Raw genomic sequence first — 26,641 nt, 5'->3', positions numbered from 1 at the left:
AGATTTCACGCTCCCGTTTAAATTTACTAACAATGAAATTAACGTGAGAATGTGTATTGCTCCACTCCAACTTCATGTCTGGCGTACATGTATTTCTTGTGTGTGTTTTATTTCCATTGGCGACTCCTAGAGGCAATTATTATCGCACCAATAAAGTATCCTGGCAACTGGTTCTTTCCAAAGGGAACTGGCAGACCGCTCAGGGTTAAGCCAGTCATCTTTGAGTCGTGCAATGCCAGCTGTATGGGACGGGATCATCCGCATGTCTAGCAGGTATACAAGATTTCCATACCATGCAGTTGACCAGCCAAAGATTAAAGCGCAATTTGAAGCGATCGCCGGTTTTCCCAATGTAATCGGAGCAATCGACTGCATGCACATTGCTATAAAGGCACCATCTGAAGACAAATTTGCATAAGTGAATCAGAAAAATTTCCATTCAATAAATGTGCAAATAATATGTGATGCTCAAATGCGATTGGGCAGCTGAAATGCCGGTGGCGCTGCCTTGATAAGAGCAGAGGGGTGCTGCTATATGGCCCTAACAAAGTGTTCCTCTAATACATATGTGTCTCCCACAGACACGGATACTACTCCAGACAGTAAAGTGTCTCCCACAATTGAGGCAACTCGTCCTCAAAGTGTGTTAGTTAAGCATCCCCTGTTCCCCCGCCTTTTTGGTCCACACTTTGACTGTGTGCCGCTGTTCTCCTCTTAACCTGCACCTTTACATCGGACCATTTCCTTTTTTAATCCACTCACAGTGCAATGTTCAGACCCCACTGCGTTAACTGCATCTGCTAAATTCTCCCACTCTATTTTTTTTTCTTTTGTTATTAATTCCGGAGGACAAACTTGCAAATAATACAGTTCTTCTCCAGTCTACCTCCGATAGAAGCACCTCCAATTTACATTCTGTGAAGTTTCTCTTCTTGCTTGCTTGCTTTTGCCATTGCTTTTTTGTTTAGTTTTGCCAAAGTCGAGTCATTACCATATTCATAAGGGGGAGGAGGCAGGGAGGGGTTTTGCGCTCGTGCACGTGCACTCAGTTTCACATTAATTCGGATGTATAAAGAGAATATGCGTGGGATTCCATGTACGCAGTGTTTCATACATCTGAATTTTTTACTGTGTACGCACATTTACAGCTTTGTCCATACGCAATGTTTTAGTATGAATTCAACGCAAGTCTTTGTACATGAGGCCCCAGATCTGTGTCTGATTTAATACCACATATGAAAGTGGCACAAATCTGAAGTGAAAAGATCCGATTCCGTGCAATTTTGGCTGTTCACACTGTCATTACCTGTCACATGAGAGGGAAATAAATCAAATTCGGGCCACATCTGGCTGCAGTGTGAATGTAGCCAAATTGACTCTTGTCTCTTACTGTTTCAATGTGGGGAATCATGGGTTAAACAATTAACCAAACATTAAACTTTAACCAAGAGGATGAGTATATTCAAATTTGGCTTGAAACAGCAAAGTATTTTTAGAGTGCATCAATAACCAATTAATCTTTACAAAACATCCAAACATAAGTGAAGTTTTCAAACTAGTTTCGAGAGGAGCACGTGATATGATTGACTGCAGCTGGCCACTCATCTACACTCACTAGTTAGCCAATCAGATTAACCCCAACTCACTATAAGTAGCCTAGCTAGAACTACTCTCTTATCTTCGTTTTCCGAAGAAACTAGCGACAAGTCCGCTCCAGCTCGTCCGAAAGCTACTCACGGACAAACCAACCTCCTACTATTTTAATCATCATCATCATTATCATCATCATCATCATATCGTCGTCAACTACAACGAAAACAACAACAACAACAACAACAACAACAACGGAGGCGGCGGAGATCACAACAGCGCAGCAACGGGCAAGAAAGAAAGCTCCGCGCTCCCTGAAACATCAGCCCCATCTCAACAACACCCAGCTCAGCCTGGAAGTCTGCCCGAGACTGAGGCTCCAGTAAGAGGCCAAAGGCCTAGCTACTCCAGCCAGAGCACAATGTTTTATACAATCCTCATCTCCCGCTACTTCAAACCGCCACGTACCTTCTCCAGCGTCATCCTACGTCTCTCGTATCCAACAAACGACAGTCACAGAACTCCTCCAAACTCCTAGACGCCGGAACCACAAATTCCATACTGCTGCAATAAACCTGAAAAGACCTTACGAATCCACGTCTTCACTGACTCCGCCCCCCTAGGACATTACAACCACACGCTCCTGCTACGCCCCCCAAACACTACGTACTACAGCCTACACCACTGCGCCACCCCAGGCCACCAAAGAAAGCCCTAAAGCAATCTCGGAATCTCCCGGACAATAACGCAACTCTTCTAGCCTGCAGCTCCCCAATCCAGTGCAAACTCCAGCCCTCCTCTTCCAGCAATCCTTACCACTCTAAACCCTCTTCAACATTCTCTGCCAAATCTCCTACATTAACCAGCTAATAAGAATTTTCCACCCCAAGATCCCTACGTACCCGCCCATCTTCCCTGCTAAAGACACCATCCCAGCTCTCTCACTTCTACACACTTGCCACTACTGCGGCGACACGCACGCCGTCAGCCAAGTCTAAAGAAATAAATTACTTGTCAACATTTAAATCTTTATACTGATTTACGTTTGCACCCTGACCTAATTTTTCTGAATTTCTCATTCCAGGTCTGTATAATGGATCCAAGCCCGGTATCTTGGCGCTCCCTTCCCAGCCCTCCACCAACGCTGAACCAGAAATCACAGAGCTATTATAGAGAAAGAGATCGACAATAAATTCATGTTCGATCCCCTCATTCTTGCTGCTTCAAGCACATTCACATTAGCCCTACTGAAATGGGCATTAGAACGTTTCTAAAAACGTCTAATAACGGATCTTTCATCTTCTCATAATTCCGCCTTTTTCAGCACTATTCACCACGCCGAACGAAGATGCCTTAATTACCACGCCATAAACCAAGAAATCTCTTTAATTAATCTAGTCTGCTGCAAGCTTGGCTCGCAGTCGACATCACCCCCGCCTTTTAAGTCATTCCTGATATCTGGTATCTCCGATTTCTGGCATTAATCAGACAATACAATTGTACTTCGCAGTCTGTCTAACATTCGGACGCAGAAGTAACCACATTTATACTTCAGAAACTATTTGCGGGATTCTCGCCAATAACTACGGCGTTCGCACGTAGTTCATCTACTATATGTTTACACGTATCTCTTACTGACAGAGATATAAGTTCTGAAGATATAATATATCTGAAGATATAAGAAAATTTAGAGACAAGTCTTTCTAATATTGGCATTTCCATCATGGAAGAATCCCCGGCTCAAGCACTTCTATAAAATTACTAAGCATCAATTTGGATTCGCAGAATTGCATACATGCATGCATACCTAAATAAATATATTGAAATTTAGTTCCCTTATATATTCTAGAAGAGAAAAGATTGCGCTAAGCACAACTGTCCATCTTAGGACATCAAAACTCACACGCGCATTATCCTGCAGGGACGCCTTTTCGTCTCTCACCTCCTTCAACTCGCAGCATCAGTCCCCGGATTAGATGAGAATATATCTCTATCCGATCTCGGCCATAACACTCGGCCCGAAGGGCGTCGCGCACCGGAGGCACCGCTCAGAGCGGCGACGGGGTGCGCACATGACAAGGGAAAAGAGTCCTGAATTGTGACTAGGCACTGCGGACAGCCCCCGACGCGCACCCTGATAGAACATATGTTCAGAATCCTAAATGCATGGCGCAACGCAGCACGTCACCGAACAGCGCTTAGGCGCGCGACCGGCTTATGCTTTCCTTCCTAAGCGAATTGCTGCCCACTCATTCATAAACGATCCAATTTCATCCTCAGTTCATATCCTTAATACACAGACGCCGCCCCCGCCGTAGGCTTAGAGGGATGTTATCAGGACTGCCGACGCGCTACCAACGGACCATATCGCGGAGAAATTAAGTCCGCCTCCAAAATTCTCAATTACTGTTACAATGAAGCCGCTGTCCACTGCACTAACAAAGGCGTTATCATTATCATTATCACAACTGTTGTACATGTTCCTAATTATATAAGGAAATTGCTGATTCCCTTTCTTGCTTTGTTTCTAGAAACTGGTACCAGAAGCAGAGCCGCACCTGACCTCATCCCTCCTTTGAAGATGACATTCCCACATACATGATTTGCATCAACACCCATAAATACATTTTAGGAAGTAACCCCAGAAAGGATACCTATCCTTGCATACAGATCACACTCTAGATGTAATGCTTATTCTTGTTTTTTGAGTTTCTCAGATGTTGTGAAATTACAGTAACATCTAATTTGATCCCAACATCCACCCCACCATCACAGATCTAATTTTGATTGATGAGGAAACTATCAATCAAGATAAACAGATCAATCCAGAAAGGATAATGCATCTATATATTCAATATTCCCTCCCCCACAAGCCATTCCAAATACTCCTAGCATACATGCACTATAAGAAATGCTAAGCTTAAGTCCCCCTGCCCCCCTTTTTCATAGATGACGCACCCCACCCAGTGACACGCTTTTGGTTCCAAAAACACCTCAAAGCAGTCCTCCACCATTCAGGCTTCCCACCAGGATCATACTCCAGTCACTCATTCAGAATAGGAGCCGCCACCACAGCTGCACACAAAGGGCTATCTCAACAACACATACAAACACTAGGAAGGTGGTCTTCCGACGCCTTCAAATCCTACATTCGACTCAGCCACAGCCATCTAAAGGAAGCCCAAAGGACCCTCACCAGTAGACACCTTAAACCCAGCGGCCAAGGGCACGAGCCCAATCCAGGGATAAGCCTAGACACAGCCATCCCAGCTTCCAGAGGGCGGAGGAGCTCCTCAGCCACCCAAGGGCGCGGGCACGACCCAGCCACCTAACCCTCCTTTCTTCCTTCTGGCTCTGAGTCGCACTCAGCTTTCTCTCCCTATTCACGCACCTAACTCCAGCAGGAGTTTTTCCCGCCCAGGCACCCCCTGTCACCCCGCCCCCCCCTGGCCGCTGCCACAGAAGTCTTCACCACCCCTCCACCTTTCCCTGACTTCTGTAGGACCCTGCCCCCCCCATGGCTCTGACTCCCGCAGGAGTGTTACCCCGAGCTTCGGTTCCCGCAGGAATCATCTCACAGCCCCTCCCCCAACCCTAGCTTTTACATATTATAAGTCATTTCAGCAATGACATATAATATTGCCTTTATTTTTCTCTCTGTTTTGATTTTATTTATATAAATTCATATCTATATGCACCCACGCATATAAATATTAATTTATATATAGCGCTGCCACCACCACGCTCTGTTCCCGCAGGAACTCCCCCAGAGCACCATTCTGCCCGTCACCCTCCAGCAGGAGTCTTCACCTCCCCCTCATCTCTCCCGACTCCTACTGGAGCTGGCCAAAATAGCTCAACCAACCCCGAGCTGTGACACGAGCACGAGTCACGTCACCGACCCTCCCCGGCCCTAGCTTATTTTATTTTCTTAAACATTTATTTTACACATTTACCTTTCATTTATTTTATTTCATTTATATATATGTATATATATATGCACCCACGCATATAAATATACATTTATATATAGTGCCGTCACCCTCAAGCTCTAACTCCCGCAGGAGTGGTCCCGAGCATCGACCCCCGCAGGGGTCATCGCCCAACAGCCATTCACCCTTCAGCTGGGGCATTCACCTGCCCTTCCTCTTCCCGACTCCAGCTGGAGATGGCAAATACAGCTCTATCTCCCGCAGGAGTGCCCAGGAGCTTCGACTCCCGCAGGAGTCCAAAAAATCGCCCCCCCCAAGGCACTAAATTACCCCATTATATATTTATATATATATATATATTTTCATATATACATATATATTTATATATAGCGCTGCCACCTCCCAGCTATATCTCCGCAAGGAGTGTTCCTTGAGCAATCTACTCCTTGGAATCCCTGCCCCACCCCAGCCCCCTTCACCCCCCTCTTATCCAGCTGAAGTCCTCAAGTCCCCTTCCCCATTTTTAACTACCCCAGCAGGATTCCTGTCCATCCCATGGCTCTAACCCCCGCAGGGGTCTCCCCGAATCTACTCCCGCAGGAGTATTCATAGCCCATGCCAACCCTGCTCGGGCTCCCGCAGGAGTCCGTATCATCCTTTGCTCCCACAGGAGCCCCCTTTACCTTTCTTTCTGTAAAACCACTATATCCAGCAGCCGGATATAGCCTTCCAAGCCTTTTGGGGAGTTTCTTCGAATACACGGCTGCTGTCCCGAGTCTCCTGCATTTGGGGAGCTCTCGAGAACCACCTGATCTCGTACTCCCCTCATATGCTCTATGGACCAGGCGGGAGCCCTGGGCTCACCTATCTCCGAGCTCAGGGTTCTCTCCCGGGACAGCATGCCAAACTTGCTAACAGTTGTCAAACAATATCTAAGTGTGAACTCTTGAAGTGAAGTTTTCAAACTAGTTTCGAGAGGAGCACGTGATATGATTGACTGCAGCTGGCCACTCATCTACACTCACTAGTTAGCCAATCAGATTAACCCCAACTCACTATAAGTAGCCTAGCTAGAACTACTCTCTTATCTTCGTTTTCCGAAGAAACCCCCCATCCACCCCTTCTCCTCCTTTTTCTTTTACCACGGGGAGCTCTCGAGAACCACCTGATCTCGTACTCCCCTCATATGCTCTATGGACCAGGCGGGAGCCCTGGGCTCACCTATCTCCGAGCTCAGGGTTCTCTCCCGGGACAGCATGCCAAACTTGCTAACAGTTGTCAAACAATATCTAAGTGTGAACTCTTGAAACAATATTGCTAATACCATCCGGTCATCCTCTGACATTGTATTTATTTCCTCAACCTTTTCTTTATCAAAACAATACCATTGCTTCTTTGAATTTGCTTTATTTTGTAATACATTCATAATCTTTTTGGGTTAGTTAGACTAAGCGAATCTGTCAGCGGTTGTGTGTCTCCGCAATTAACATACGAGTGCCTTCATTAGCACTTCTGTGTCTGTATTCATTAGCGTGTGTGCGCGGCCCCTCTCTGATGGGGGTAAGGGGAGGACCTGTGATTGCTAAGTGTGGAGTCTGATCAAGGCTGACAGTATTTAACATAATTAAGAAAAGCTTCAGTCACAGTGGCATTAAATAAACACCTCACTGAGCGAGGGAGGATCTGATGAGAGGGAAAGAGGAAGAGAGAGGGAGGGAAGGGTCATTTCTCAGTCATGGGATGAGACGTGCGTGTTAGTCTTCTCATTACTGCACAGCTTGAGTGGCACACACTTCCTCTCTCTCGCTGCAATGTGAGCACACGCCTACACACACAGACTCACACACTCACTCGCACTGTCAAGGTAGAGCATTAACTTTTTTTGACATGACTTAAACTTTCCTGCTTGGCAAACAACACTGTGGCTACTGAAAAAAAGGAAAGCTGCTTTAAGTGTTCATGTTCTAGAGTGGTTTAACTTACGGTGCAATGTGGACAACTTAAATATACACGCCACTACTGGCAAGCAGAAAGGAAATCATTAGTTGAAGTTGCAAGCCAAGAGATGTATGATGAAGATCTCTGAAGGGGCAATAACTGGAACAAACATTGCTAGGCTCACAGTAGGGGCTACATTTCAATAAGACCCTACTTTATGTTTCTACATAATACAACAATCTTTAAATGTACTGCTACTTTATAAAGTACACCCATTCAACTGCTTTTTAACACAAACATCTAATCAACTAATAACATGTCAGTAAGGTGCATTTAGGCATATAGACACAGTTGGGATGATGTTCTGGAGTTCAAATCAAGTATTAGAATGGGGAAGAAGGTGATTTAGAAGATGGCAGAGTTGTTGGTGTCAGATGGGCTGGTCTGAGTGTTTTAGAAACTTCTGAGATGATATGTGTTTTATGACATGGTGCCTTGGTGGTTCATTCCGCTGTGGTGATCCTGATTAATAAAGGGACTAAGCCGAAAAGAAAATGAATGAATTAATTAATTAATTAATGACATGGTGCGTTATCTTGCTGGAAGTAGCCAACATAAGATGGGTACACTGTATTCTTAAAGGGATGGACAGCAACAATTCTCAGGTAGGCTGTGACTTTGACACGATGCTCAATTGGTACTTATGGACCTAAAGTGTGCCAAGAAAATATCCCACACACTGTTACACCACCACCAGCCTGAACCAGGCAGTATAGATCCATGCTTTCATGTTGTTGATGCCAAATTCTGACCCCGAATTCTATGTCGCAGCAGAAATCGAGACTCATCAGACCAGAAAACATTTTCCAATCTTCTATTGTCCAATTTTGGTGAGCCTGTGTAAATTGTAGCCTCAGTTTCCTGTTCTTAGCTGACAGAAGTGGCACCCGGTGTGGTCTTCTGCTGCTGTGGCCCATCCACCTCAAGGTTGGGCATGTTGTGCATTCAGGGATGCTCTTCTGCATACCTCGGTTGTAACGAGTGGTTATTTAAGTTACTGCTGTCTTTCTATCAACTCGAACCAGTCTGGCCATTCTCCTCTGACTTCTGGCATCAACACAGCATTTGCACCCACAGAACTGCCAACTCACTGGATAATTTCTCTTTTTCAGGCCATTCTGTTAAATCCTAGAGATAGTTGTTCATGAAAATCTCAGTATATCAGCAGTTTCTGAAATACTTAGACCAGCCCATCTGCAATAACCATGCCACGTATAAAGTCACTTAAGTCACCTTTTTCCCCCATTCTGATACTTGGTTTAAACTGCAGCAGATCATCTTGACCATGTCTACATGCCTAAATGCATTGAGTTGCTGTGATGTGATTGGCTGATTAGAAATTTGCATTAATGAGCAGTTGGACAGGTGTACCTAATAAAGTGAATAATCAGAATCAGAAAGAGCTTTATTGCCAGGTATGATCACACATACGAGGAATTTGTTTTCGTGACATAGCTTCTACAGTGCAACAGAATTACAGAGACAGGACAAAAAACAGATAATAAACATATAAAAAAAAATACAAGTAGTGAATGCAAATATACAAATTGACAAGTGTATGTAGAGCTATATTACTATATACAATGTTATATGAGCAGCTGTTATGTGCGTGTTGGCATGTAAAGTGTGTTGTTAAATAAATGTATATGTGTATAAAAGTGTATGGCAAGTAGTGATGTTGGTTCCACAATTATTATCATCAAGTTTTCATGAGATGGATTGCCTGAGGGAAGAAACTGTTTGAGTGTATACTTTACATGAGTGTATACATGAGTATGACTTTGTGTGTGTGTGTGTAAATCTCTCTCTCTCTCTCTCTCTCTCTCTCTCTCTCTCTCTATATATATATATATATATATATATATATATATATATATATATATATATATATATATATATATAATGCCTAGTTTATGTCAGAGGTTAAAGGACAATATTTAGACTAGTTTAAGCAAAGATACACAAGAGGTGTCACTTGAATAGTTTCAAAATGGGGAAAATGCAATGGTCAATATGGATGCTCTGGAAGCCCCACCTTCTAGTAAAGTCCAATTAATAGTTCTGCATTAAATTCACAACCATGTAGCCTTCAGACAGTTGCATACCCTTCACCATACCCTGACTCAGACCCTGACACGCACCTTTCAAAAATTTAACTGCACATTACAAAGACATAGAGCACAAGACCTGTGATTGTTCGGCTTGGCTTCATTGATGAGTGTGGGCTTGTTTGCTTGAATGTTTAACAAGTGTCAAGTTCCACGCAGGAGCTCCAGATGGATACTTTTGTTTTGTGTTTACTTTATGATTGAAGTTGTTGATTGTTGAATCTTTCTTCCGTGAATGAATTTGAGCTACTTCTGCAGTAGCATTTCCGCATTTTAGCTATAAACCCATACACTGGCATTGAAACTTGAGCAGGGGTACATAGATTCCCCACTGCCTACTAGCGTTTCGGAAGTGTTATTACTAGAGCAACACAGACAGAATGCAGAAGTATAAATGCTCACAATGCTGTTAGCTACAGTATGTACAAGGTATGCTCTATGACAGGGGTGGGCAAACTCGGTCCTGTAGGACCGGTGTCCTGCACAGTTTAGCTCCAACTCTGATAGTGATCTCGGAGACACTGATTAGCATGTTCAGGTGTGTTTGATTAGAGTTGAGGCTAAACTATGCAGGACACCGGTCCTCCAGGATCGAGTTTGCCCACCCCTGCTCTATGAGATATGGTAATCGCTTAACACAAAATTAGGCTTAAAGAAGCCAGTCATAATTTGTTATAGGCTAAAATTCTCTGGAGGAGTGGCTCAGTCCAGATCTGTTTTCTTTAAAACAGTTTCCGCAGCTTCCTCCATGGTGGGCGAATGCATTGGAATGTCAGAGAATACTTTCTTCACAGACATGAGAAATATATCTCCATTAAGCATGAAGTCTCAACATTTAAATGAACCAGCTCGAAAAAAAATGTTATCCGGTTTTGTAATATGTTTGAAATAAGAGCAAGGTGCAGTCTTTCCCTTCTGACCTCATTATTTTAAAGTAATTACCACCTCCACTATTCCACTGCAAATAACATGACAGCAAACACTTGAAAAAAGATAAACTTGCAAACAAAGAGGTCACTGTCATTTTTGTAGAAAATCTGCTGTCAGGAATGTTAGAAATGACACCAGAAAAGCCTCAGAAGACCAGCGTGATCAGCCACTAAATTGTGCAACACATAATTTATTGATTCTTACTGTAGTTACAAATTGAAGGATGATGTCTCAAAATTGAGTGCATGCAGAATAGCTTGGGCAATCTTGGTAATGCGTTTTTTTTATTGTTCAAAGTTTTAGGAACAAAAGTTAAGAGACAGTCGTTGTCAGAGTAGTTTCAGTTGTGATTCCAAATCTGAAATTTTATCTTAAGCTTGGCAAACAGTTTTGGAGTAGTAAAAGTTTCCCCATGAAAAGAGATAGGAGCTACACATGCATGTCCGAGAAATTTTTCTAAGAAGGTCAAATAATGAAATGACTCTCATTAAGGAACTTCAGGTTTTAGTTGATAGAAAGCCAACAGTAACTCAAACAAAGTAACTACTCATGTTAAATGAGTACTGTGAGCTTGGACAAGAAGATTGGAGGAAAGTTGTTTTAGATGTGTCTGCACTTTTGCAGCAACATTTAGATGTTAGCATCAGAACATAGAATAAATGACACGAGAGAGTAAATCCAGCATGCCTCTTATTAATGGTTTAGCATCAATGAAGTTCAGGCTTTATATCCATGACAGGCTTTAGATCCCTCAGTTCCAATTGAGCAGTGTTTAAACTCTACAGCCTACCTTAGTATTGTTGCTGACCGTGCCTGTTTCTATATGACCACAGAATTTACACCCTGTACTACTTTCTGCAGGACAATGTGCCATACCACAGGGATCAAATAATCTAAACTTGGTCAAAGTGGGGCATCAAGGTGGCGCAGTGGGTAGCACAAATTCCTTACAGCAAGAAGGTCGTTGGTTCGATCCCCGGCTTGCATTTCTGTGTGGAGTTTGCATGTTCTTCCCGTGTTCGCGTGGGTTTCCTCTGGGTGGTCTGGTTTCCCACACAATCCAAAGACATGCGCTACAGGTGAATTGGGTTAGCTAAATTGTCCATAGTGAATGTGTATGGATGTTTCCCAATGATGGGTTGCAGCTGGAAGGGCATCCACTGCGTAAAACATATGCTGGATACGTTGGTGGTTCATTCCGCTTTGGCGACCCCAGATTAATAAAGGGACTAAGCCGAAAAGAAAATGAATGAATGAATGTATGTGTGTGAATGAGTGTTTATGGATGTTTCCCAGTGATGGGTTGCAGCTGAAAGGGCATCCGCTGCTTAAAACATATGCAGGATAAGTTGGCGGTTCATTCCGCTGTGGCAACCCTAGATTAATAAAGGCACAAAGCCAAAAAGAAAATGGATGAATGATCATTGAATCAATGAGTGAATGAATGGTTTAACTGAATTGCCTAAATGACCTTCACCAGACCTCAATCCAGTAGAGAATCTTTGGGAAGTAGTGGATAAGGACATTCACATCAAGTGCTTGATTCTATAATGTCTTTGTTGATCAAATTCTCTCAGGAATGTCTCCTGTACTTTGTTGATTCTAGCTAAACTTTGTTGACCAAGTAGAATAAACCAATGTGCTCTGCCGAATCAGACTTGTGAGTGATAATAGAGATCAACAGACTTAAAAAAGGTTCTTAACCATGCATAATTTTTGATAGTGTTTGATCAACAGTATGATCCAATAAATGTCGAATAATATTCCTCATAGTCTTGTTTTCCTTTCTCTTTTACTTTTCAAGGTAATATTAACTGTGACACACATTGCATTGTACATTGGGATTGTCCACTGTGGATTCACAAACAGTTCTGACTTCTTCATCTCACGAACTTCCCCCCTAATTGTTGATATCTTCACCCAAGATTAAAGCCTAAGTAATCTGACTTTCCTACTTCTCATAGATTTGGCTTCTAATTGTGGATGATTACAAGCATATGTTCTCCTGTCCTGTACAAGCCCTGTAAAGATAAGACTATCACTGATATACTGATAAAATAGACAGAATGACTTTCCCCAACATGAATGACTCTCAAAGCCACAGGATGTTTCGTTTCCTCCTTCAAATCCTATTTGACAGATGGTTCAGGAATACAACATTTCAACAAATGAAATAATGTCATTTTCATAACAAAACATTTGCTTTTTTAGTACCCTTGAATGAAGTACACTCCATAGCATATGCTGGATCTTATAGAGATATCTTCTAATTGCATTTTTCTTAGACGTTAATCTCCAGCGTCTCGCAGAACTTTGATGTATATGGCGGCGAATACTGGGCAGCCAAGCAGTCTGGGGACTGGATGAAGAAGTGTCTGTTAGCATGACAAAAAGCAGACGCCCAGACACACTCCTCCACAGCAGATACTGGAGGAACTTTCCTTTTTTTCAGACACCCTGCAGACAAAGCATAGAAGAAAAATGCAGGACAACATTATGAGATGCATATATATTTAGTAAAAATAAGTATGATGATATCTCTACTGGATAAAGACTAACAGGCATCCTCAGATAGGTGATTTCTTTAGAAGTATGGTGACTTTATTATTCTTCTCGTGGCTCATAATTAATTTATTAATAAATACTTTGCACAACAAATTAGGCTGAGATAATTATTTTCCCCATAACCACTTAGGTGTTAATGGTTGATTAAGTCTTCATTACAAGTTAACTATTGCATGACGTGATTGCTTGTTTTGCCTCCATTTTGTTCCTTGTTTATGGAAGTTGTGAGCAATTTTCTGTTCAGATTGTACCTGCGGCAGCACTTTGAGAGAATGAGCACATTAATGACTTGGCAGAAACTAATTCTGTCAATCACTGTTAGGTGTGACAAAATGTCAAAGTGACAAGTAAATAAGCAGCTAGCATTAGGTGCGACATTAAAGACAAACACCTTGATTTCGCTCTTGTCATCATCAAATAATTATCCAGTGCATGCTTAATGTTATGGAAATTTGTTATTACGCCCACAGAAATTCAGTAATAGGCATGCTCACGGTATCTAAATTGTTTCGCAGCACGTCATTAAGCACTGGAGGTGCTTGTGGAGCATTTTTCAAGGTGGTGACTCGTTATATGCACTTTTAATGTTGTGCTGGCTCATAGATATATACATTAGATGTTGCCTACTCTGTTGTTGTCGATTGGAAGGAATGCGTCAGTAGAACCACCATTTTAGTACAGGGTAGCGCTCCTTTGAAATGAATGCGGGACCAAGCTGCAGTGGAGGACTGTGGCCATCCAGAGCCAGAGAAATACACATATACACATATATCTATGATCGGGATGAGTTTGTGTGTATGGAAATGTACTATGCACCCTCTCTGTTAAATTTGATCTAATCCGTGTCCTGAAACACACCCCCTTCTCCTGCTTTCACTTCTCATACTGACGGAGGGAGTGATTCGTTTCTGAATGAATCTCCGTTATGAATGACTCCTTCACTAGCCGACAATAATACAAGTTTCTCGCACCGCAGCATCTCTTTTTCATATTTCTTTTGCTTCGTTTGCTGATTTTATTCAACAAAACTAGCATAAGTCGAGTGTTTAGTTCAAGCTGGTACTACTTTGCCTTATGGTGAATGCAGTAGGTGACTGTATTATCATCAATAACGTTACCTGTTTAGCACAAAAGTTCATAACATACAAAAACGTAAAAAACAAGATCTTACCTGTAAAACGTTCTGCCTTTGTGCTTTGTTTTCTTTGTTTGCTCATTACTACACCTGTACACCGTGCTAAACTCCAGCATCTTCACATAGTAACCCTGTCTTGTTTAGTGCGGTTGAATGACACTTGTCCTGGGAGCACTGTACAAATATGGCGCCACTATTGATGCATGGTCAGGGTCCGTATGCGGTATCTAGTGTATATATCTATGGTGCTGGCTAATATGATGGTCATATTGCATGTATACTGACACCTAGATGCATTATGCAAATGCAGACATCATGTAATCTTAAATGTAACTTGACCAAAAGGTGAAAAATCATTTACTCTCCATCATGTGGTTTGTACTTTTGTGAAACGGATACTTTTACTCTACTTGCACTACATTACTCTTTCCACCACTGATTATTTTAAATATTTTAAAATATTTTTTTTCAAATATTCAGTATTATTTATTTGTCAAAATGTCCAAATTTTCTAATTTGAGACAAATAATGAAGGCTTTAAAAATCTTTCACATATGCAAACACATATATTTGTCACAAGTTTTAGGTGACCCTACCTACTAGCGCAACTCTTTGTCCTTACACACAGGCTTACATCTCTCTTACTGCTTGTTTTGGCAGATGAGCCTGAGTGTTTCATTTGCAAAGATGTGGGCCTGATGGCTGAAGATCCACTAAGAACCTTCTGTGACTGCAAGACCCTCATGGCTCACCACAGCTGCCTGCTCACCTGGATCAAAAAGGTACAGCATTTTGCCAACAATTCACTACAAAACAGGACCCATCACCCCTTTTTATGGACATTCTGTGAATCTCAGAATATACATAACTTGAAGTGTGTGCATGACTAAATACTAAATACTTTTAACTCAAGCAATGTCAGTGGGTGGAATATGAATATGACTATTGTTTTTGTGGCTAAAATGTATTATGTCTCTGTTTTGTGCCCCTGTCTTCACAAAGTAGAGTCATTCCATGATTATTTGTAGTCATCTATTGTGAGTCTGACCCAGGACAAAACACTAACCCATGATATTAGCCTCTCATCGACCTCACTATCACTCATGACATTTAGTGCCTATAATATCTGTTTGGCATCTATAAATCACCTTCTTTTATCAGTTGTGATTTAATCTGAATACTGTTATCTCAGTGGGTGAAAAACAATGCTTTGAAACCCAGTAAGCAAAAATATAAGTGGCACAATGTGAAATTAAAGAAATTATATTTACTTTTCCATGTGGCTACCGCTATATCCACTTTTCCACACATGTACTGTATGTATACTGCGAATTATGGGTTACACTTGCAAACAGGGCCTGATTAACCTGAACCCATTGAAAAGAGGAGCTCCCTGATTGGCTGGACAATTAATTTATTTCATTACCTTGGGAAAAGTCACTTTGCGTTATGCTTTCAGATGTCAGTAATGTAAAGTAGTCAGATCGACCCTCTGGTGTTCAGAAAAATGATGGCGATAGGACAGTCCTAAACATCGGCTCTATTGTAACCATGAGTACTGCCTAATCAAAAGTAGCCTAACCAAGCTTGTCATACAACAAAAAGTAACCATTCAAAAAATATTCATTACTGATCAGCTTGATGTAAGAGAAGCCAAAATAAGTGGAATCATACTGAATGAATATCTGAAGTGTTGTCACAGAGGTACGCTTCAAATATATAATACAACCAAAATAATGTTTGATCCAATCAATTAGCCTACACACAGCTGTCAAAATGTCCATTGTGCAGACCATCTGTCTTAGGTAAATACAGTTGGTTATGGCTTAAGTCTAACAGAACGCTTTTAGTTAGAAAGCAATCGTTTTCATGAATGTTTACTTTGCCACTATAGTTAAAATACAGTAATAGTCTGGAGCACAATGAAATCTTGGTGCTGACTCTTTCATCAGAAAAAAACACTAATCTGACCAGACCACAGGGAATTTTTGCTATAGCCTGCTGTAATTGACTCACAGGGCCAAATGTTTGGAAATTTATAATTCAAAGATTTTACTGCTTAGCTAAAATTTAAAAGAAGACTTTTTAAGGTTAAGATTTGTAGGGTGTTTTTAATCTGACTGCACTTGTACACTATATGTTCTTCTCATGGGGATTTTTCAAAGTCTGTTGAAAGTAATTTGTTTTTTGTAATAAGTTATCTTTTAATATTAAAAGGATGATCTCTGTGGTGAAGAATGCCACCTGTGTACCCAGTTTATTTTAACCCTTAACTGATTTTAACAGAAGTTACTTCCATAATTCATGCAAATCATTATGGGATGTAGGAAAAGTTGGTAAATGTAACCTGCTGCTGTCACATTTTCACTCTATAAAAGAGATACACTGGATCGCAGGAGTTATCAAACATACACATATTTATTTACAAAACTCACTGGAGACACTGGAACATCAACACACAGGAAACAAGCGTTGATGACAAATCATGACACTTCAATACCGGACAAGGAAAGAACTAAACACAGGAACTTAAATACACAGCATGTAATAGAACTAATTTGACACAGGGGTGAAATACAGGTGGAAACTCTAAAACATTAACAAGCAGCAGGAAAATGGATCAAAGGAATCACAGCATATGGGAAAGTCACATGACATAAATACGGAAACTACATGAACACACCAAAACACTGGGCCCGTGCTGCTGCTAATACTGTAGGTATAATTACCAATTTTTTTTATTTTTTATATCTGGTTTCATCTAATCAATTCTAACAACAGGTGATTGTTATATAAATAAATAAATAAATAAATAAATACATAAATAATAAAAATGGCATACGATTATAGTCAATGACATATAGACAGGCATATTTGCTTAAAAACATTTGAACCATTTTACATTTACATTTTAAAAGCAGCCGTGGTTCAATTTGATGGTAGTTCTAGTGTTGAATTATTAACCAAAACTTGAAATCATCTCATCCCCACCCATTCCGTTCTCCATTCCCTCCTTTGTGCTGGTCATGTAACACTATGCAGACAAAAAATAGCAGTACAGTTCAATTTTTCTTGTTAATTAAGGCTTCACAAGGCCTGGTTGGGTGAGCGTTCTGTCTTTTGTTGAGGTGTAGCTGGTCTTTTGTCGTGCATGTGGCCTCCTCTGGCTCTGTGCTGCATTAAGTCCTGGAGGTGGAGGTGGCAGGGGGCCTTCCTAACCTCAAGCTCCCAGGGCAGGCACAGTGTGAGTGGGCAAAGTGATAAATACACACGGCTCCTCGTACATCATCACTGCACTCTACATATCAATAGCCCACTGGAATGATTAATAACAGTCGATACTTCCTGTAGTTAGTTCGTTTTAATTAAACCATGCTTTGTGCAAGTACAAATGGGTTCTACAGCAAAGGAAAGGAGACATTCTTAGATTTTTTGACCACAAACTTTAAAGGGAAAGAACAGTTCACACAAAACTGAAATGTCTACATTTTACTCACGTCAGTCATGATTTATGACATTCCAATCTTGTATGGATGTCTTCAGAGTGAACACACATTCACACGCACACACGTATGCATGCACACAAATATACACATACACGCATATATACGATGCTCAGCATAATTGAGTACACCCCATTTTGAAAATGAATATTTGTATCCATTTCTCAGTGAATATAGGCAATGTATTTTGGTGCATTTAATCAAAACTGATTAATTAAACGGATATATTTATTAAAATATTATTTTAGTCATCAAACAGATTTAGAAATTGAAAGATATTACATTAAATTAAAGCTAAATATTGCAAAAAACATTACAACCTACAAAATGCCAACAACATGTTTCCATTTTTTGCTTCTCTTGATTTTTCCTCTTTTATAAATTTGTATTTGGTATTTTTCTATAACATACAAATTTGGGTGTTCTAGTTTTTGGACAGTTATCGTAATTATTTTGTTAGATAAGCTCCAGATTTGGCTTCAGTATTGACTAATCTAATTTATATGCACAAATAAAATATTGTATAGCTTAAAATATGAATTTAAAAGATAGATTTGTGAGGGGTGTATATATATATATATATATATATATATATATATATATATATATATATATATATATATATGAGCATTTTATCTGTCAAAATTTGGAATAAAAATTGTTTTCTGCTTGTTAAGGATGCATTTAATTGACCAAAACACGACAACAGTAATATTTAAAATGACTTTAAAATGACTATCTTCGATGCAAATATATGTTGAATTATCATGTATTCCTCCCATTCAAAGTTGAATTTTTAGCATGTCAGAAATAGTTTGAATATGCTTTGAATTTGATGATTTGATTTGATGCTTTACAAATACACTTTACAATAAAGATTTCATGGGTTGATACTAGTTAATGTATTTACTAGCATAACCTAAGAATAAATTATCTGCACAGCATGTAATAAACACAGTCAATGTTAATTTCAGCATTTACTAATAGATTATTAAAATCCAAAGATTGCATTGTTAGTTAATGAAGATTAACAATGAATTACTTGCTTTTATTAACTAACATATTACTGTAATAAATATATTGTTGAATATTTGTTCATGTTAGTACTTTTATTAACATAAATTACTGGAACCTCATTGTAAAGTGTTACCAGCATTTCTTCTTATTATCATCATCAGTGTTGAAATGTATTTCAAAAAGCAAAAACAAAAACAAAAAAATCTATATTTCAGATATGTATTATATTTATTATTAAGATTTATCACCTTAATAATTTATTTTAGGCTTGATTACAAAAAAAAGCTTAAATCTTTGTTTGACCTCATTGAACTTGAGAAGTGAGCATTGTTAGAGAAGATATTCAGTGAAATTGACTATTCCAAAAATGCCAAAGCAAGAAAATCATGCAAAAATCATTCCATGTAAGCGGTTAGTGTCATTTCACCAAGTCGGACATGTTTCTTGATTAACATCTATGTTACAGAAAAGAAGAGTGAGAAACACTGATATTTCTATCTTTCAACATCAAGAAAGTAAATCATAAGGGATGGGAATGACATGACCTTGACTACAGTAAAAGTCTAAACTTTTAAAGCATTATAACCAGATTAACAATGCAACAAATTCTAGTGTATTTCTGAGCAAATTCTAATTAGCCAGATCTCCCAGCAGGAATGAGCAATGGCAAAGCGACACAACAGCAAAACTCATTTTGTCTGTTTCTCTCTGTCTGTTTTGTGCCGTTTAGATTATAACTGTGATCTGCCAGCAGTGTGATCACTTGCTCTGAGTGAATGAAATTTAATGACATTTAATGCAGCTTTTGCTTTCTCATGCTGGATGCATGAAGGTCCCACTAAACCCTGTTTATTCAGCAACTTTTCCATAAACACTGGAACTCTGAGTCCACCACACTTTTCCAAAACAGCACACCGTACCAAGACACCCACAGACATATGCGCATACACATGAAAACACATACACACATGCGAAAACACAGAAGCCAAGCTTATTGTTTTCCAGAACAAAATTGAAACCAGCAGATTTCCCCTGCCGTCATGCCCAAAGTATTCCAAAATAGAGCGTCCAAATCCACTGTGAGATTATAGTGATCAAACGACGCATTTTTCAAATGTGACAAAGACTGCTGAAGGATTTGTCTTCATTTTACAGTTCACTTACTCCACAGTGGAAGATTGTGGCTTGTTTTAGCTCTCCGTTTTCCTATACATCTTAAAGGGCACTGGAAGTTTGATTGAGTTTGATTAGAACTAAATAAAAGAGAAATTGCATTTAATGTGACATTTATTTGAGAGTATTTTGATATAATCCGCATTGGGTGCAGTACATTTCAATTTCATGCAGGGTACACATTAAAAATGCTTATATTGATGTTTATGCAGTACAATGTAAAATTTTTATATTCATTTATTCATTATATATATATTTATTTATTTTTTATTTATTTATTTATTTTATTTATTTATTTATTTATTTTAAAGCAATTCCATTTGCAGCAAATTGTCAATGAGTTCATGAAACAAAAAAAAGTGAGTGGCAGTTCTGTGGGCACAAATGCCTTGTTGATGCCAGAGGTCAGAGGAGAATGGCCAGTCTGTTTTGAGCCGGTAGAAAGAGACAACAGTAGCTCAAATAACCACTCATTACAACCGAGGTTTGCAGAAGAGCATCTCTGAAAGCACAACATGTCGAACCATGAGCCGGATGGGCTACAGCAGCAGAAGACCACACCAGGTGTCACTCCTGTCAGCTAAGAACAGGACACTGAGGCTACAATTCACACAGACTCACCAAAATTGGACAATAGAAGATTGGAAAAATGTTGCCTGGTCTGATAAGTCTCGATCTCTGCTGCGACATTCAGATGGTAGGGCCAGAATTTGACAACAACAACATAAAATGATGGATCCATCCTGCCTTGTATTAACAGTTCAGGCTGGTGGTGGTGGTGTAATGGTGTGGGGATATTTTCTTGGCACACTTTGGACCCATTAGAACCAATTGAGCATCAAACCACAGCCTACCCTAATATTGCTGCTGACCATGTCCATCCCTTTATGACCACAATGTACCAATCTTCTGATGGCTACTTCCAGCAGGATAAAGCACCATGTTATAAAGCGCAAATCATCTCAGGCTGGTTTCTTGAACATGACAATCAGTTCCCTGTACTGAAATGGCATCCACAGTCACCAGATCTCAGTCCAATAGAGCACCCCTGGTATTGTGGTGGAACAGGAGATTTGCATCATGGATGTGCAGCTGACAAATCTGCAGCAAATGCATGATGCTATCATGTCAATATGGACCAACAGTACTAAAGTATAATATTAATATAATATTCTACCTTGTATAACTTGACCTTGTCATTAAGCATAAAATTGACATTTATATAACAATTAAACTACATACTTATTCTAAAGTCTACGTATACAAACATATAAAAGGAGTACTACATTTTAAACAGACAATTAATATGTTGGCTGCATATTGTTTATTATGTAATCAACTTACGTTTGTACAAAGTTGTGCACATACATGTTTAAAAATTCTAATGTCAAGTTAGCATGCATTTAGTGTTTGTTGTTTCTTCAGCAGCACTCAAGCTTCATAAACATCAGCAATTGTAGCTAAACCCAATGGTCATGTTATCTGTCTAAAGTAAAGTACATCTTGCGTGACTTCACATTTTCACTACATTTCCACATTCCCCACAAATTTAGGCGATTTAGTGACTTACAATTCTGCCAAAAACTGAATCTTTCTTTTCCCTCTCCCATTTTAACAAAATCCCAAAACTTTATTTATTGCCATCCCTAAATTAGATTTTAAATTTCATTCAGTGTCAGACATTTGGACCCCGCTGTACAGACAGTATTTCTACCCAATAAAATAATGGTTAGATGGATTATTATGATAAATACTGCATTCTTTTCTGATTATATTTTTACTCTCTTAAAAAGAACATAAGCCTTATTTTTTTCTGAATAAGATGCTCTTTAACATTTATTGCAACCACTTGGTTGACCTTTATCCATAGGTTATCAAAAAAAAAGACATAAAATAAAACTTAAATTGCTCAGAGTGGTGTCAGGAACACAATTTATCCAGAGAAATGAGCCAGAATTTATTTCCCAGAGTGCACATTAAAGGGTTAAAATACAAGGATGGTTGCCATATACAGTAAGTACATTCTTAAAGTTATGCAGTACATAGATGTTTGTGAAGATTATTTTTAATCCATTAAAGCCTTGTGTTACTTCAGTTCAGTTCAATTCAAGTCATGCTTATTTCTATAGCACTTTTACTATGTAGATTGTGTCAAAACAGCTTAACATAGTTCTAGTAAATTGAAACTGTCCAGTTTTTCAGAGTTGAAGTTCAGTTTAGTTTAGTCCAGTGTGGTTTAAATTTCACTGCGGAAAGTCCAAACACTGAAGAGCAAATCCATCAATGCGCAGCTCCACAAGTCCCAAACTAAGCAAGCCAGTGGTAAGGAACAAACTTCACCAATTGACGAAAGTACAGGAAAAAAACCTTGAGAGAAACCAGGCACAGTTGGGCATGACCATTTCTCCTCTGGCCAAACTTCTTGTTCAGAGCTGCAGTCTAGGCGTCGGAGGATGGAGAACGCTGGACATCCATCGTGGAGAAGCTGCAGGTGTTAGTAGGTCACTGGCAGGTATTCAGGCTGGCCCTCGAGAATAATGCAAAGACTCGTCTTTTATTGGGTCTTTCAGGAATCTCAGGAATACTTCTATAAAATGTTACTTAGTTACATTTTAAGGAAAGTGATGTTTTACATTATTTTTGCATCACTTTATTTTTCATTAGGACTAGACTTGTTTGTCAGTATTTTTGCATTTATCTTTTGTTGGAAAAAAATCAAAGACATAATAAAGTAATCTCCTTCCAGCAAATTAGATTTTAAATTTCACTCAGTGTCAGACATTTGGACCCCGCTGTACAGACATTGTTTTTACCTCTAATATAATTGTTAGATGGATGTATCATCATAAATACTGCATTCTTTTCTGCTGATATTTTCACTCTCTTAAAAAGACCACTTATCCTGCTGCACAAGCCTTTTTTCTGACCAAGATTGGTGGGACAGTGGACCATGTTCTTAAAATACACACACACACACACACACACACACACACATACAATGACTCACGCTTGTTTTAAATGGAAGGAGAGGAGAGAAGGAAAGCGGAGATGTGGCGAGACGGTGAGCCTCTGACAGTGGAGCTGAAATCAGTGATCGACCTGTCACTTCTTGTCTGATTGCCATCTCCCTGAAAGAAGGTCAGGCACATACGCCTAAAGTGCCTCTTAACCACATTTTATGAAGCCAGAAAATGTAATCCAATAACCGTTTGACTCGTGAGTGCTTTACGCTCGGCGGCTGGGAACGATACTACTCTTAAAAGCAGCTAAGGTAAAAAAAAAAAAGTGTGTGGGGGGGGGGGGGGGGGGGGGGGGGGGGGTTTGGGGGGTGGGGGGGGGAGAGAACAAAGGCAAATTCCATGTCCTTATCTAATTTCAGAAAATGGTTACAGTGGCCAGCCGAAGAAAACAAAATGCTCATAATTCATTTTCTCTTCCTGCCTAATATATACTTCTGGCTTGTAACAACGTAGCCACGCTTATTGTTCATGACAAGGCAGAGAAGAGTCTTTTCAGGCCAGCAATCTTTAACACTGCCCTCTTCTTCTGTTCAAGCTCAGAGAGACAAATAACACGACACAAAAACTAATTAGCGAGCAGGGAACTAGTTAAGAAAATGGCCTTTGAGAGTGGAAGCCGGGAGCCCGAGGCTTGATTTAAATATAGGGCCAGAGTCAGTGACTGAGTGTGTCTGGGAGATCCTGCCCCTGAAGGTGAACCACTCGCTGACCTCTGACCCTCATTAGGCAGAGGGCATTTTTGCTAGGATGAGGCCCTTGGTGCTGTGCAAGGGCGGAAGATGAATCTGAACGACCGAGTCTACATCAGTACACGAGGCCTGCAGTTACTCGCACTCAGTGATTTTACACAGTTAGACACATTCCTGGGTCAATATGTTTTGTTCCAAATGTAATCCCTAAAACTAACCCTACCTATAAATTACTCTGGTAAAGCTTTAGATTGCAGTCCATGATTTACAGGGTAAGTGAACAGATTTTACAGCACCACATATACAGTAAAAGCACATTTATAGATGTAAAAGTGATGATTTGCAGTCTTGTTTCTTCTTTAAAAAGTAACTAAGTTACATTTTAAGAAAAGTATCATGTAACATTTGCGTTTGCATCACTTTTTTTTCATTGTGCTTACATGTTTGTTATAAAAAAAAATAATAATACACTCGCCGGCCACTTTATTAGGTACACCTGTTCAACTGCTCGTGAACGCAAATTTCTTATCAGCCAATCACATGGCAGCAACTCAGTGCATTTAATCATGTAGACATGGTCAAGACGATCTGCTATAGTTCAAGCCGAGCATCAGAATGTGAACGAAATGTGAATTAAGGGCGCACTCACACCATGCTATCCAAACTGTGCCCAGGCACGTTTCCCGATTCGTTAGAGAAGTGTGAGTGCTCTGAATAGGGCTCAGGCGTGGTACAGTTGGCCGGCCCTGGCCCGGTTGGTAGAGGAATGCCAGCGCGGTTCATTTTGGCTTTGGCTTGGTACGCTTGTAGTGTGAGTGCAAAATGTGCCTGAGCCCAAAACTAAAGAAAATACAGGACTTTTAAGGGACGGTTTCATACGGATTTATTAATCATTCTTACTGTTCAATGAACACAAACTGTCATAGTTTATTAAAGACGCAAACCCCTCGCTGCACGTCAGCTGCATCTTCAGGAAACCTCCTAATACCGACAGCATGAGGACTTTGTGATCATTTACAAGCGTCAAAAGTGTGTTACTGCATCCCAAACAACTAAAAATAATACAAAACACTATAACTAAAGCTATCTCCACTGAGCTGAGCGAGTCTCTTCCTGTTAAACTGATTAGTCGCATCATCGATGATGTAAGTGTGCTCAGGTCCGGTAGATAAAAATGCACAATCGCACTTTGGCACGTTTCAAGGCAACTGTACCTAATGTGCGTACGCCCTAATTGACTTTAAACATGGCATGATTGTTGGTGCCAGATGGGCTGGTCTGAGTATTTCAGAAACTGCTGATCTACTGGAATTTTCATGCACAACCATCTCTAGGGTTTACAGAGAATGGTCTGAAAAAGAGAAAATATCCAGTGAGTTTGCAGTTCTGTGGGTGCAAATGCTTTGTTGATGCCAGAGGTCAGAGGAGAATAGCCAGACTGGTTCCAGCTGATAGAAAGGCAACAGTAACGCAAATAATCACTCATTACAACCAAGGTATACAGAAGAGCATCACTGAACGTACAACATCTCAAACCTTGAGGCGGATGGGCTACAGAAGCAAAAGATTACACTGGGTGTGCCACTCCTATCAGCTAAGATAAGGAAACTGAGGCTAAAATTCGCACAGGCTCACCAAAATTGGACAATAGAAGATTGAAAAAAAAATGTTGCCTGATCTGATGATTCTCGATTTCTGATGCGACATTTGGATGGTAGGGTCAGGATTTGACATAACATCATGAAAGCATGGATCCATCCTGCTTTGTATCAATGTTTCAGGCTGGTGGTGGTGGTGGTGGTGTAATGAAGTGGGGGATATTTTCTTGGCACACTTGAGTACCAATTGAGCATTGTGTCAACAACACAGCCATCTGACCATGTCCATCCTTTTATGACCACAGCATACCCATCTTCTGATGGCTATTCCAGCAGGATAATGCCCCATGTCATAAAGCATGGATCATCTCACACTGTTTTCTTGAACAATGCGTTTACTGTACTCAAATGGCCTCCACAGTCACCAGAACTCAATCCAGTAGAGCACCTTTGGGATGTGGTGAAACGGGAGATTCACATCATGGATTTGCAGCTGACAAATGCAGCAACTGTGTGATGCTATCATGTCAATATGGACCAAAATCTCTGAGGATGATTTCCAGTACCTTGTTGAGTGTATGCCACAAAGGGTTAAGGCAGTTCTGAAGGCAAAAGGGGGTCCAACCGGGTATTACTGGAATATAAGCAGAAAATTTTACTTTTACCACATCAACATGTTGGGTGTACATTATTAATAGAATAATTTCTAATTATTGTATTAGGGATGGGCATTGATTCAAATGAATTTGATTTAGTGTGAAAGTGTGAATGTGTTTGTCATGCACATCTTGTCAAGCAAGCACAGTTGTGTGTTCAGTAGTAAATCTCCTCTGAATGCCAGAGGGCCCTCTCGTGCAGAACACTCCAAACTTGAAGAAACCCATAGCATTGCATTCTAAACAAAATATTACTTGCTTTCATTGAATATCATTTCAGAAAAAAAATTTAAACACTCAAATAAAGTTATGAATAATTTGGGAGTAAAATGTATTATTTATTAAATAATTAAATGCAGTATAGTATTTTCACATGTAGCGTTTGAGCCAAAGTGATTATGACAGAACAGTTATCTTGATTTCATTCATGAATTATCTGCATTATTTATTCATGCTGCTCCATCTGAAACCATGTGCTGGAGTATAGAACTGGCTTTACTGACAAAATGAACATGAAAACCAAATGACCAGGCCTAAAATTCACATATTTACAGTTCAGGGCACAGCTCAAACAAAACTTTCTGCTCAGTTGCATTTCTGGATTGCATTAAGAATAGATTCCTTGGTACAAAAAAGAACAACACTCTTCAGCAATGAATATTCCAAGTTTGCATGCAAATTTTTTATTGGGATTTTACTGGACCTGTTTTTGTGCACATAAGAGAAG

At 40.0% G+C, this 26,641-nt stretch overlaps 1 protein-coding gene across 1 annotated transcript in view; it reads left to right on the top strand.

Annotated features, from left to right (window-relative positions):
• The window catches only part of LOC130230664 (uncharacterized), a 277,339-nt gene that overhangs the window by 30,360 nt on the left and 220,338 nt on the right, over window positions 1-26,641 (top strand). Inside the window, exon 2 of the mRNA XM_056459793.1 lies at window positions 14,919-15,040. Coding sequence (XP_056315768.1) covers window positions 14,919-15,040 — 122 coding nt within the window. The remainder of the gene's footprint in view (window positions 1-14,918; window positions 15,041-26,641) is intronic.

This window comes from Danio aesculapii, chromosome 6 (assembly GCF_903798145.1).
Source record: "Danio aesculapii chromosome 6, fDanAes4.1, whole genome shotgun sequence".
Classification (NCBI taxonomy): Eukaryota; Metazoa; Chordata; class Actinopteri; order Cypriniformes; family Danionidae; genus Danio; species Danio aesculapii.
This window is presented reverse-complemented; position numbering and strand designations above follow the sequence as displayed.